At 35.9% G+C, this 15,096-nt stretch overlaps 1 protein-coding gene across 3 annotated transcripts; it reads left to right on the top strand.

Annotated features, from left to right (window-relative positions):
- Nucleotides 1-1,282: 1,282 nt before the first annotated feature.
- On the top strand, nt 1,283-6,583 carry HPY2 (RING/U-box superfamily protein). 3 transcript variants are annotated; one of them, XM_078308900.1, is made up of 7 exons: nt 1,292-1,476; nt 1,757-1,828; nt 2,664-2,774; nt 3,087-3,197; nt 3,938-4,077; nt 4,968-5,053; nt 6,144-6,583. In XM_078308900.1, exons 1-7 carry the CDS (start codon nt 1,378-1,380, stop codon nt 6,281-6,283), a joined length of 759 nt encoding a protein of 252 aa, XP_078165026.1. In that variant the 5' UTR covers nt 1,292-1,377; the 3' UTR covers nt 6,284-6,583. The 3 variants fall into 3 exon arrangements, with proteins under 3 accessions (XP_078165028.1, XP_078165027.1, XP_078165026.1); XM_078308902.1 differs by lacking the exons at nt 4,968-5,053; nt 6,144-6,583 and adding an exon at nt 4,353-4,951 and having other exon boundaries at nt 1,283-1,476; XM_078308901.1 differs by lacking the exon at nt 1,757-1,828 and having other exon boundaries at nt 1,288-1,476.
- The last annotated feature ends 8,513 nt before the right edge of the window (nt 6,584-15,096 follow it).

The following is a 15,096-nucleotide window of genomic DNA, read 5'->3' as shown; positions in this document are numbered from 1 at the left end:
ACTATATGGGCGGTTTGGTAATGGCATGAAGCGCTCATACAATGGGCGGTTTGCTAAAATTTTGGCCCGCCCCGTATCCAGGCGGTCAGGCATATATAAAAAAAAACCCAAAACAGAGGTTATTTTTATATATATATATATATATATATTTTTTTTTTTGGTATTAAAAGAAAGGGGGAATTTCACGTATACCCTTCAAAAACTTCAATATTACGTATTTCCCCCTCTAAATTTTAAAATTACATATTTCCCCCTCTAAACTCCAAAAACTCACATATTTACCCATTTTATTATATTTTATATTAAAACACATTCTAAATTTATAAAATACCTATTTTACCCTTTTATTAAAAAAACATAATACGCCCATCTGACTCCAATTTGAATCTGAAGGTTCCTCTACCATTCGAATTGCTTTAAGATCCGTGCACACTACATCAACACGAATCTTGAAGCGAACACACATGGATATTGAAGCAATGTGCACAGATTTTAATCTGTTGCATGCGGATCAAAATTGCTTTGAGATCCGTGCAAAATATATTAGCACAAATCTTGAAGCGAAGACGCAATAATTTTATTGCGATGCGCTCGGATCGGACAGTATAGGAACCCTTCAGATTCAAATTTGAGTTTAATGGGGCATTTCATACTTTTAATGAAGGGTAAAGTAGGTATTTTATAAATTTAGAATTAGTTTTAATATAAAAGACAATAAAATAGGTAAATATGTGAATTTTTGATGTTTAGAGGGGGAAATATGTAATTTCAAAATTTAGAGGGGGAAATACGTAATATTGAAGTTTTTGAGGGGTATACATGAAATTCCCCCTAAAAGAAATGGCCGCAATATCAGCTATGGATTCAATAGTGTTCTTCTACCTTATTAGATCAATTTGTCATTATACAAAATAGCACTTCATTACATTTTTAAGTGTTCTTCTACATAGTGTCGCTGTATTGCTATTTAATTGAGTTTTCTTGCTAGTCGTTAGTTTAGAAGCACTAATAATATTTAAGGTCGGTGGTGATAAGTAGAAAATGAACGTCAAATTTCCTATATACAAATTGAACTCATTCAAAATTATTTTCCTATTTGAATAGAGCTGAGAATGGAAAATTGGTTTTATAGGCCGCCTTAAATTTGGGCCAATACACATATCAACTTAGTTTAACATAGGAAGGTTTATATGTGTAATATGGCCCATAATTCAAAATTTAGTTAATGGGATTAGCGGAAAAAAAAAATTAAGGGGCACGTGCTATTTTCTACCTATTAATAATTCCCTTCCCAAATATCCCTCTTTTCGCTCATTTTCCCTCCATTGGAAAAATTGACAATAGAAATAAGGAAATAGGGGGAAAGAAGTGCAAGAAATGGCGTCAGCTGCGACCTCTCGGCCGAGCAATAGCGCCGGCTCTAGAATCGCGACGGCCGCCTCCACTATCTCATCGGACAACGAAACTCTCATGGCTGTATGTCTGTGTCCTTTCAGATTGAAAACTTTAAAACCCTCGTTTGTTATTTTATTTTTTTTAGTTTGCGTTACTACTTGTTTACTCCTAAACCTCAAGTGTCTCTCGCCCCTTCTATTCAATCGCCGATGGAAAGAGCGTTGTTCGATAGTTCGGTTGTATTTTCTGTACTGGTTCATGAAGGTTGTAGGTTTTGCAAGGGTAAACTTGAAAGACATTTCCCTCTTAATTAATTACATAATTCAATGATTGGATTTTCCTTTTTTCTTATGCTTTGTAGGATATTAGAAAATCTCTGAATATATTCAAATCAGTTGGTATTGATCTGGAGAAACAAGGGGAAACTGATAAGGTAATATTTTTCTATTTCTCATCAGATCTTACTGGTAGGGTACCTGTACCAAACCTGAGTTTTCCCTGTACTAGGATGGAGTATCTATCGAACTATCCTTTTAATTAGAAATTTTCAGAGAATCCGAACTTTATGTTTTTCTTATGTTTTGCTTATGGCTGTTATCTTGATCAAAAATTTATTTTCTTTTGGTAAAGTACCTTCCTTGACTTAACCAGACTAGTAGGATGCTTGAGCCAGTTAAACACAGACTAGGTATAACTTCATTTTCTGTTATTTTTATTTAAACTTTTTTTGAAGCCCTAAAACCCTAAACTCCCAAGTAGGGGTGCAAACGGGTTGGATATTATCCGACTCCGTATCTGAAAATTTAATACGGATATCCGATATCCGAATATCCGTGCGGATACGGATACGGATATGGTTTTGAATTTTAATTATCCGTATCCGAATAGTAGATATATATTATACAATTTAATATGTATTATGAATAAAATTATGTTATTCACTATTATAAAAAGCGGATATCCGCATCCGTATCCGGTTAATATCCGATCCGTATCCATATCCGTCTAATATCCGATTCGTATCCGGAAAATAAAAACGGATACGGATATGGTTTTACCACTATCCGATCCGTTTGCACCCCTACTCCCAAGTCCTTCCTAAAGCCAAACAGACAAGTAGCTTCTGAATTAAGTTTTTGGGTTAGACTAATAGAGTACAATTTTTATCTGAATTAAGCATTTCACCAAACAGAAGCTATGCATTCCAAGGATTTGTTAGTACCAGTTCATATTATCAATTATGAATGCTTTGATGATACCATTTGTAGGTAAAGAAGTTAGATGAGGTAGTATTGGAGCTCCTTGGTAAATTTGATGAGTGTGCACTTTTCTCCGGGGCTCTTCAATCTATCAACAACAACTATCAGTCATCTGATCAGGTTTTTTGTTATTCATTTTATGTTATTCGATTCCTAGGTTGATATTGTATTTAACTTGGAAATTCTATCATGCAACTGTTACTTTTGTGATACTTCCAAATGTGGTTTGATGTAGGTTAATGCTTTTTATTTGCATGATTAATTTGGTAACAATTGGGGTTAAAAAGGATTCTGCTTCTTGCCATGATATCTTCCAAGAATGTCTCACTCATAACTAATATTTTTGCCAAGTGCAAACTTTAGTAAATGCTTGTTACAAAATTTGCTTGTTGAAAACTATGAATGAGAGATTGACCCTTTTACTTTCTACAGCCTACTGATTTTAGGAAAGTTTTAGAAGATGGCGTGGCTAAACTGAAAGCATCATCACAATCAGGTCCTGAAAGTGATCGTTTATACCGTCAGTTCAAGGAAGCTATCTGGGTAAGGTTTTTATTTTTTACTGTTTCCCCGTTTCAAGGTAAAGATTTGGAAAAACACATAAATCAAAGGTTGGTATAATTTTTATCTGGACTGCTGCATTTTTTTTTTCTTTTGAACAATTTGCCCATAATTCTTGGCACATTGCCATGCATTTTCAGGTGCATACTTGTGTTATTGTTGTACCTTAATAGAAAATCCTTGCTTCTATAATGCAAAGTGAAAACTGCAATTACTGTGCACATTCACTAAACATCCAGTCATTTCTCAGTAATCTGATATATCATCGGTAAAACCTCAGTTCTCCAATTAAGGCCTAAAGTGAGTGCAACACTGTAGTGATTAAAACCTAGCTGTGTAAAAGTACTTATTATAGTACTTAATAAAGCCATAATTTGGCACAATGTAGCTTAATTTATATTGATCAATGTTTCAGCTCCAAGTGGTCCCGCACTAGGCATCAATTTTACCTTCCAGCTTTGCTTGCATAAAACCAGTTTGTTGGTTAATACTGTGAATCCAAAGGGAAAAGTAAGAAAACTGGTATAATTAGTAATATCTCTCAATAAAAAATGAGCAACTTAATAATATAATAAAAGCTTTCAGTTCAATAGAAATCTACAAAGAATATTACTGTTATGATGTTATCCATTTAAAACTGCAAACACTTGCTTGGGAAGAGTTCATTGTTATGATAATTAGGTGTAAATGGTATAAATGATTGTAATTATGTACTGATGCAGAATGTGCATCATGCGGGAGAGCCAATGCCTGGAGATGAACAAGAAGATTTAGTCATGACTAGCACTCAGGTCAATGTATTAAATATTAATTGCCCTTTGACCGGCAAGCCTGTGGTTGACTTGGTCAATCCTGTTCGTTGGTATGTTTCTCTATCACCCCTCTAGTATCCACCTATTTTTTTTTAATAATATCAAAATAGAAGATGGGAATCTTAAATATTAAAATGTTAAAACTAAGTTCACATATATTGACTGCAAACCACTTTGGTTTGTGGCCAAAATCTGTGATTACTATTCAGTACTTCACTGAGAAAGCGCAATGGATTTGATATTTGGAGCAACATGAGTTGTTGCATCAAGAAGACTATCACATCTTCTTTTGTTGAGTTAGTTGGTTCAATTGTTTCTTTTGAAGCAAGCTCACATGGTGCCAGACACTTGTTCCTCTACCAACGACTTTGTTTCTAGTGCAAACTCTGCTGAACAAATGGCTAACAGCTTTGTTGTTCCTGGAAAATGAAGATTAATCCACCATTGGCATATTTTGATCACGAACCAAAGAACTTAAGGTTGGCAGATTTTTGCTGCAGGGAATTGTTCACACTGCAGTCAATATGTGCAAGCTCTTTGGATTTCGAAATTTTAAAATTTGAGTTCTTTCATCACTTCTTATTTTAGATTATTAAATAAAAAGTGCTCTAGTATCTCTCTTCTCGTTGGTATTTAATTGTCGTGATGCTAAGCCATAAGACTGGTCTTAATTGCGGCTGAATTGCATGGATGAGCTTTAATTAAATATAAGAAAACATGTGCTTTGCTGAAGATATTTAGTGATTGATTTAGGGTTGTTTTGTGCTAGTTTGCAAAATTGGGAAAATTAGTGTTTTCTCAATTTTTCAACGACAGACATAGTTTAGGCTAAAGCTTGATTGAGGGCTAGTTCTACAAATTTACAAAATTGGGAAATTAATTTGTAAATTTTTCAACGACAGACAATTTATGCTAATTGGACCATTTATTTTGTGTTCAGCATGGAATGTAAGCATATATACGAGAGGGACCCAATCATGCACTACATACGAAGGCAGAAACCGCAACCTCGGTGCCCTGTGGCTGGTAAATTTCCTTTCTAATATATATATATATAGAGAGAGAGAGGTTGACTTGGGTGAGCCATGGCTCATCAAGCGTTTGTACTCCATGCCGTATTTTCATTTTGAAAGTCCAAACGACAAATCCGAATGTGATCTCCATATTGAAATGTGCTTGGAAACCAAATTTTACATTTTTTGGAATTTTTTTTACTGTTTATTAATCATTTTTGAAAATTGCTGTTTTGCTGTGAACAGTAAAATTTTCTGGATCATCAGATCAGCAATTTTAAAAAATGCTTAATAAATAGTAAAAAAATTCCAAAAAATGTAAAATTTGGTCTCCAAGCACATTTCAATATGAAGAACAAGATGAACGGTTTGGATCGGTTGTTTGAATTTTCAAAATGGCTAAAATGAGCCATAGCCCACCAACGCGCTATGAGCCATGGCTCATTTTAGCCCAACTATATATATATATATAGAGTACGGCTAACGCGCTTCCTCTAGCATATGAGCCGAAATACTTCCGGTGGAAATTTGAAATTTCAAAATCCAAAAAGTCGATCTGAACCGTTCATCTTCTTCTCCATATTAATATCTGCTTGGAGACCAAATTTTACATTTTTCTGAAATTTTTTACTATTTATTAAGCCACTTTGAAAATCGCTGATCCAATGGTTTTACTGTTTTGTTAAGCCACCGTTGGATCAGCGATTTTCAAAGTGGCTTAATAAATAGTAAAAAATTTCAGAAAAATGTAAAATTTGGTCTCCAAGCAGATATTAATATGGAGAAGAAGATGAACGGTTCAGATCGACTTTCTGGGTTTTGAAATTTCAAATTTCCACCGGAAGTATTTCGGCTCATATGCTAGAGGAAGCGCGTTAGCCGTACTCTATATATATATATATATATATTTTAATTTCATTATTGTCGTCATGTTGTTAATTTTCTCAATTGGCTATAGTAAAATTTCAGCATGCCACATCTAAAACATGGGATATATTTCCCATTACCTACTCTTATCTTTAATTTATTTACCCTTTGAAGATGTGTTTCCTAAATTATAAATGTGCAATAATATTCTTGGTTATAAACTCCTTGATTCTTAGGTTGTCCGAAAATATTGCAAGTGGGAAAGGTTTTCTGTGACCCACTTCTGCGAGGTGATTTAGAAGAGCTGTGTTTGGCTGAGACTGCTGCTAATCGGCATCATGTTGTTGAAGATTTTACAGAACTTGATGATTACTGATTCATGTTTCTTTGTGAATCCACTTTAGTCATGTCTTGTTTATTTCAATTGAAAAAGGGTTTGTGTTTTGTCCGAAGGGCTTCGGACAGCCTTATCCAAACTCTGGTTATATCAGATAATCTGTGTTGAGATTTGCGCAGGCAGGTATATCCAGTTGAACTATATCGTAATTAATCACGTCTAGATGTTACTTTTTGGCAGTCCCATGAATCTGTTGTTAATTGTTACCGTATTATACAACAATCAGTTGTATTTTGTTCCACGAGACCACGTATATCCAGTTGTAGATAACATTTTTCAGGTTTGTTTTGCTGGGAGAAGCCACAAAGATGGCAAATTAATGTTCCCATGTCACTATGGTGCTTTATCACCCTCATAAACAAAAGATGAAAGATACATCTAACCTGTGGTTTCCATTTGTCAAAACAACGAAGTACCGTATTCTTATAAAAAGGAAAAAAAAAAAATCCGTGGGATGCAACTCTCTTCAGTTTGATTTTATATATACCAGTAATCTCTGGATCTATCAATCATATTTTCAACGCAAGAAAATTGAAAGTCTCGTTTATTTTAGTGCGAACTTTTAAAATGAGGAAATGTGTTCAAGTGGCCCAAGAATTCCAAAGTTTTAGGTTAATTTCCAAAAGAATGTTTTCTTTGAAAGTTATGTTGTTACAACTTGCATCTAAAATAAGGTTCTAAATAGCGTTTATCGCGTCATAGCGGAAAGCCTACAAAAAAAGTTATAGCGAATAGCGTCGCTATAGCGAAAGCTATGCCACATAACGTTTTTTTTATTTTATATAAAAATTATATCATGTATTTGTACTAAATATCAACATTATCTAAGTCTCATAGAACAATAAATAACATCAAATTAATTAAAAAATTATAATATTCATATTGAACTAATACAAAGTCCAAATTGCGACTCAAAATATCCATAGAAATACTAATATTATAAATTATCGATCTTTTTCTATTCAAAATATATTCAGCATCATGACATAATTTATCTTTTTTCTATTTAAATTTCAAAATAACCTAGACATCATAGCATAATTAACTATCTTAATATATTCAAAATATTCAAACTATCATATAGTAAGTATCATTTTGTTATTTCAAGAAATATCTTAATATATTCAATCTGAGTCTTTATTTAAAAGCCATATAAATTGAAAAGAAAAAAAAAAAAAAATAAATGTTACATAACGCGCTGTAGTTTCCTTATTTGATTTTGTTTGATGGATCTCTTATTTAATAATTAATAGTTTAATATAAAGCTTAGTACGTCGATTGCAGAAAAAAAAAATCACGGTTAAAATCTAATCTAAGCCTTTATTTAAAGCCCATACAAATTGAAAAGAAAAAAAAAACAGCTCATGTTGCATAGCGTACTATAGTTTCCTTATTTGATTTTGTTTGATAGATCTCTCATTTAATAATTAATAGTTTAATATAAAGCTTAGTACATCAATTGTAAAAAAAATCACAGTTAAAATTCAATCTAAGTCTTTATTTAAAGCCTATATAAATTGAAAAAAAAAAACTCATGCTGCATAGCGCGCGCTATTTGCGCTACACGCTATGTGTTATAGCGAACTGCTACTACTGCTATAGCGTCCGTAGCTCAAATAGCGCATTTTGATGCCATAGCTTAGTGTTTAGGGTCCAAAAACGCTATAGCGCGCTATTTAGAACACTAATCTAAAATGAACTGGCTAGACTTGTACGGAGGGAGACTAAATTTTGAATTACCAAATTGACAGTCATCTGAACCTTGAATTCGTATCCTCTGCATTAACTCAAAAGAAAAACTTTTGAGTTAATGAATTCGGACCATCCGATCTGTTTTAAAATTCGTGCAGACTAGATCCGCACTAATATTAAAAAGCTCCCTATATCATAAGCAGAAATCAGATTGACTCTGTTTAAAATCAGACGGTTAAGATTCATTAACTCAAAAGATTCCTTTCTGAGTTAATGAAGAGGATATGCATTCCTGAACCCTGAGAAGTAACATTGTACCAGCTAATTGTTTTGGTACAGCATTGGAAAGACAATACCTTATTTCCTTTATTATTTTGATTGGCAGCGATGGCATCTCTAGAGACTAGAGGGTATATGCTGATATGAATATAAAATATATAATAACTCAAAGTACACGTCATCAAGTTTATCATTGATTGTTAATTACCGGACTAATTAAAATCGACAAGCCAGGCAAGGGAACAATAGACAATGCCTTTTAACCCACATGATCCATCTCTCTCCTTCAGCCACCACTCTCCACCTCTTGATAAACTGCTTCCTCACAACCTTGTCCTGCGCTCCCTCCACATTCGCTGGTACGGGCAAGGAAACGGTAACAGTTAATGATGCTAAGTGCAACATATTCTGCAGCGTCCTCAAAATGCCGCGACACAAACTCGAGTATTAATTTTGTGCATGGTTATTAAGTCAAATGAAAGGGCCAAAATTGTGTCTTGAAATTATAATTGAAAAAAATGTGATTTTTTGTTGACAGGTTATCGTGTCAGTCAACCGGAGTGAATGAGATACCAATCACAAATACCCTAAGTTCAAGTTTTCCACTGGCAGTTTACTCCATCGATAAGGTGGTGTTGCCAAATGATAATTTCTCAAGATTTCTACTGTTTGGGCAGACTGGTGTTTCGAAGGTCGAGAGAGGCCAAAGTGATGATGAATTGGTGTTAGCATGTTAATCTTAGTTTCTCTTCGCTTTGTCACCGGATCCTTACTCGCTCTTGGGAAATGAAGCCAGGAAAAGATGAGTTGACAAACTACACTACACTCTATATGAGTTTGGGTGGGTAACGGCGGAGCTTTTCTTCTGTCAACTTCCTTTTTGAAACAGTAGACAAGAACCATTTCATTCTCTGATATCGTTCAAGGAAGGGGGGTGGAGGACTTTTTATCATACCTTTAAGATCTTGTTCTAAAATCGGATTCTGACCTCGATATTTAGATCATTCTATTGGACATAGAATGAAAATCAATCTTTTTAATGCAAAAAAAAAAAAAATCAGCTGTGATAGGTGAAAAAACAGGGTTGTAAAAAAAAAAAGGATTGTCAAAATCGAAGAGCATATGGTACTGCACAAAATTAGGATGGTGCTTATTGTCAAGTTTTCCTTTTTTATATGAATAACTTATCAGTAAAAAGTGGCAAATTTTATTATAGTTTGATCCGGCGGGTGTCATCTTACGTGGTATGCCAGACAAGGACTCCCATTTGTTCTTCTTTTTCTCATTAACCAAATATATTTGATTTGACAATCCTTGATAACTGTTCAAATTATAATAGTAAACTAATTGATTAATTGATAAAATGTAGGATGTTCAAAGCATTTTGGGTTTCAAGTGAGCTCGATGGTGCAAAAGAGTTGTAGAAAGAGAGATGTCAGAGAGACAAGCATGTTCGTCTCCTTATCAAATATATTATACGGTATGACTACCCTTGAGCGAAAACCATTAGTAGGCAACAAAGAATTCATTCAGAATATACTTCAAAAGATGCAAAATTAGTATTCATTCAAGAAGGTAGAAAAGGTATTTACACAATTCGGTAGTATAGGCTTTTGGGTTGTTATTTAAATGCTATCTTCTCTTTTAGGTACTTAGGTTTGAATGAATATAGTTTTTATTCTTAAACAGGTGAAATTATTTAATCAGACAGTTGACATAATCTTTGAGATGTCCGTACCAATTGATAAGTTGAATGAAAATAAGCTAATATAGGCCGAACTAAGAATAATGATAAGTTAATGAAAAATTCATGCCCAGATGGTAATTAAAAATTTACTCAAATATCCAAAAAGAAATATAAACACCATGCACCACTCTCTCAAGGGAAATAAATCTGCTGTTATTCCAAAGGGATCACAGAAACCTGTTATTCCGATCCTAGCCGTTGATCTTCATCGAAATTCGGGCAAGAAAAACTTTTTTCCTTGAGATTCGTGCATGAAAAACTTTGAACGGTTAGAATAGGAATAACAGGGCCCTGTGATCCCCTTGGAATAACAACAGATATCCCTCTCAGTTGCAAATGCTGAAAACCAAAAGCTATCACTTTGAAAGCCAAAACGAAATAAATAATTGGAATTATTTCTTGGGAAGAAGACTGAATAATGAGTGATTATATTATTATCCAGAAAAAAATAATTGAGCTGACTATAACTTTGTCCAGAGTAAAACATGTCTTAATAAATAAAGTTTTGGCACTCGGGTTTGTAATTTATCATGAATCGGTACCAGATTATAGTAGATCAGTACCATAGAGATGTTAGATAGCAAAAGTGGTAATAGGCACCAGCACATTAAAACAATATCATCAGTATAATGAAAGACAACAAATTCAAATTTCAAAGAAGCAACTCCGTGGCCTACCTAACTTCATCTTTCTTGCAGAGCCCATATATCAGAGAGCTACAAGTTAAAAGTCAAAATGAAAATCATGTCATGCAACAGCTAATTTGCCTCGTCCATTCCACCTTTCTTGCCCAACCCATCTATAAGAGTGTTATGAGTCACGACATTAGGCTCGAGTCCTTTTGAAATCATGCTATGCAGCACTTCCTTTGCCTTTGCAATTTCGCCTTTTTTGCAAAACCCATCTATAAGAGTGTCGTAAGTCACGGCATTAGGCTCCTTACCTCTGCAAATCATACTATCTAGCACCACCTTTGCCATGTCAATTTTACCTTCCTCGCACAACCAAACTATAATATCATTATATGTCCAGCCATTGTTATCACGCCATATCCCTAATATAAGAGGAAAGTAAGCAAGTAAATAAATTAGGCTTGAGCCCTTTCGAAGGCATGTCATGCAGCATCTTCTCTGCCTTCTCAATTTCACCTTTGTTGCACAGCCCATATATAAGATAATTGTAAGTCATGACATTAGGCTCGATCTCTTTGGAAATCATGCTATCCAGGACCTCCTCGGCCTTCTCAATTTCACCTTTCTTGCACAGCCCATCTATAAGAGTGTTGCAAGTCACGACATTAGGCTTGAGCCCTTTGAAAATCATGCTATGTAGAACCTCATCTGCCTTCTCAAGTTCACCTTTCTTGCATAGCCCATCTACAAGAGAAGAATAAGTCATGATATCAGGCTCGAGCCCTTTGGAAATCATGCTATCCAGTACCTCCTCGGCCTTTGCAATTTCACCTTTCTTGCACAACCCATCTATAAGAGTGTTATAAGTTCCGACATCTGGAATACAACCCAGCTTAGGCATTTTGTCAATAACAATAGCTACAGCGTCACTGATCCTATTCTCAGAATAAAGTCTCTTGAGTATTGGATTGAACATCACGGCCTCAGCTCTGTGACCTTGTTTGAGAAGCCGTCCGAGAAAAGAAAAGGCTAGGTTGAGCCGATTCGTCTGGGCACAATATCTGATCATGGCCATAATCCCATACGTGTAATCATCAGAACTGATTTCTTCCTTTCGGTTTAAATATTTGAAGAGGGGAAAAATGATGGGGTCAGTTTTGTGAACTTTGGTGGGGTCAGAGTTGTGAGCCAAGGAGGCCAGCAGAATCCTGACGGAAATGAAGGCAAAGTGCTCGCCTTTCATTGTCGCCTTCTCTCAGGCTCTCTCTCACAGCCGCCGCCTCCTCCTTCTGGGTAGAAAAAGCGCCCGCCTTGCTGCTGCTGCTGCTGCGGCCGCCTCCAAATCGTCCCAACGATGTTGTTGCCAAGAATGTTTCTCTGTCAAAGAAGAAAGAAGACCTAAGTCTAAGCATATTTTATATCAATATTTATTATATTTCTGTAATTATTACCAAACATGTCGGAGGAGACACGGTACAATTTTCTGTGATTATATTTAGTAATTTTCTTTAAATTATATTTACGCGGAAACAAAATAATAGAAAAAATGAGTTTGGATTTAAAATTAACCTTTAGCTAGGATATGCGGCCATTTTTATTAATAACCCAAAAAAAAAACGTTTTTACCAAAATAACCACAAAATCTGAGTTTTTTCAAATATAACCAAACCGCCAGGAATGCTGGCGGTCTGCTTTTTTTTTTTTTTTTTTTTTTTTTTTAGAGAGATCTAATTTTTTTATATTTTCATTTGTGAAGTTTTAGTTTTTTTTTTGCTTAGGGTATTTGCCAAAAAAATAATTAGAATGTTTAAAACATAAACGAAATTTTTATTAAAGAACTGGGAGTTTAAAATTAAAACAATTATAATATTAGTCTGAAATTTCGAAACAGTCAGACCTAATCGAATTAAAACAATTTATCATTTATCTCTGAATTAATTATTGAATATGCTAGATAATATAACTGTAGTTATAAAGTAGTCTAACATAGTCTAACAAGTAAAGTTCACGAATACAATTAAAGTTCAATTATACAACTGAAGTTCACCAATATTCATAACTTAGTTCAAACCAAACAGAATAAGTTCACCCAAGCAAAATAATAAGTTCATCTTTCACGACGTCGGAATAAACCCAATAGACGAGAAGATTTTCTGGTGCCAGCTGCAGGTGCGGCAGTACTTGTAGACCCTTGGCTATTAGATGATTGGGTCGCAAGAGGTGGTTGTGGTCTACCAGTTGCTTCAGCAACAACTCTCGCATTTTCTCTTTCATTGTGTTCGTTTATGGCATCTGAACATAACAACAGAATTCAGTTATTAATATAATAAAATCATAAATTAATTCCGAAAAATGCTACATACCTGCCCTGCGCCTGTCAGAAACGGAACGGCGAGCCTGATTTCCCGATGGCCTCCTACCACCCATCTCGTCCATGGTCATTATAACACGTTTGTGTCTCCTCCTCCCCTTCCTTATCCATCCTTCTGAAGGGAGTATTCTATCACCGACATACGCAGGCCATTCATGCTGGTTGGGATAAGAATGGAAAGATCCACCCCAAGTAGAAGCAAGGTAATCGGTACGATACATGTCAGCGACATAGTGATCCTCGCAGAAGTTTCTCACTCGGCATACCGCCATCACGTGACTACAAGGTATATGTGTTAGTTGGGGTCCTTGGCATGTACATGTCACCTCTCTTGCCTCTCGGAATTGCACTACGTACTTGAAAGCCCTCTTCACAAACTCCATAGTGCCATCTGGTCTACGGCTGGAAGGAACATACTCATTTGGATTGTGCACTTCGAATTCTGTACCATCATTACCCATCGGGATCACGGTCATAGTTGCACCTTTGTTCCTGTGTTTTCTTAGTTTCTCCTCCACCCTTGTTGAAAATGACTGGTTCATCATTATTAATTTTGCGGCCTTAGCACGCCGTTCCTGAAACCAGGTATTTAACTTGTAGAAAGTGTATTCTACAACTGTAGCCACAGGCAACGTCCGGCTCTCCTTGAAGACTGCATTCAGCGATTCAGAACCGTTGGTGGTCATAATTCCCTAACGGTAACCTCCATCACGTGCTTGATATATTTTCTCGTATGCTGGTGGCTCTTGGACATCTCTGAGATTATTTTGCCCACCTTCATTAAGTAGAGATTTGCTTTCGGCATATACTACATATAAATAAGGAAATAAAATAATATAAGTAAACAATTAAAATAAAAATATGTCCACAAAGTACAATAAGACATGTAAACAATTAACAAACACATACCTTTGCAAATTCTCTACTCATCTCTTCCACCCTTCTCGGCTTCTTTTTTTTGCAATTACGTCTGAATATTTCTAGGACCCATGTATCGTGTCCGGTTGCCTTGCTAAGGTTCTCCGCAACGTGTTGCATACACAACCTGTGCACACACTCGCCAGTGTGTGTTGACCAACCGTATTCTTCACGATCAAAAACATATTTTATTCCTTTGTGCTGGTCTGATATTACAGAGAAAAACTTTGTTGGCCCAACCACCCGTCTTCTTAAAAACTGCATAAAGAATCCCCAGTTCTCACCATCCTCTTCCTGAACAATTGCAAACGCCAAAGGCAACAGCTGGTTCTCAGCATCATATGCACATGCTATCAGTAGCCTCCCCTCGTAACGGCCAGACATGAAGCATGCATCAATGCTGATAACGGGTCTGATGAATGGCACAGCTTGGATACAAGGACCAAAAGCCCATGCTATGCCCTTGAATTGTTGAACTCCCTCTATTAGTACTCCATTCTTGTCATAAATGGGGCCATGCCACCGCTGAAATACAGTGCCGGGATTTGTACTTGCCATAGCCTGGAGCAATGGTGCCAGATAGTCGTATGAATCCTTCCAACTACCGAATATTCTGCAAATCGCAAGTTCACGACCTCTCCACAACCTGTTATATTTTGGGATTACATGTATGTATTTGTGTCTGACGGCCATAGCCACCGCCTTGATGCTCATCGATGGGTCCAACTTAATGTCTGCCTCAATTGCATCGGCAATTAGTGATGCTGTCAGGTTTGAATGGTCTGTCCTTGTGGACACAGACTTGCATGTATGAGATGCTTCACACTTTTTAATTATCCATGCTTCCCCCGAACCCGCAGGGGTTGCATAAAGGCGAAACTCGCAACGAGGGGCATTTTTGCATATCACAACCAATCTTTTTTATTCCCTTTTTTCTAATATACATTCCCAGTTGCCGTGAACATGAGTCTCATGGATTTTCTTTACAAGTTCATCTATGTTGGTATAGACTTGCCCTGGGGCAAGTTCACGATTGTATACAACACGAGGACCAAAGAAACTAATGTCAGCCTTTTCAAAAGTTGTGGTATCGTTGAATGTGGCGACAGGATGCCTATTCCCCCGACCCCTGATTGGGAATTTTTCTTCCCTG

The sequence above is a fragment of the Carex rostrata genome, chromosome 9 (genome assembly GCF_964058835.1).
Source record: "Carex rostrata chromosome 9, lpCarRost1.2, whole genome shotgun sequence".
Classification (NCBI taxonomy): domain Eukaryota; kingdom Viridiplantae; phylum Streptophyta; class Magnoliopsida; order Poales; family Cyperaceae; genus Carex; species Carex rostrata.
This window is presented reverse-complemented; position numbering and strand designations above follow the sequence as displayed.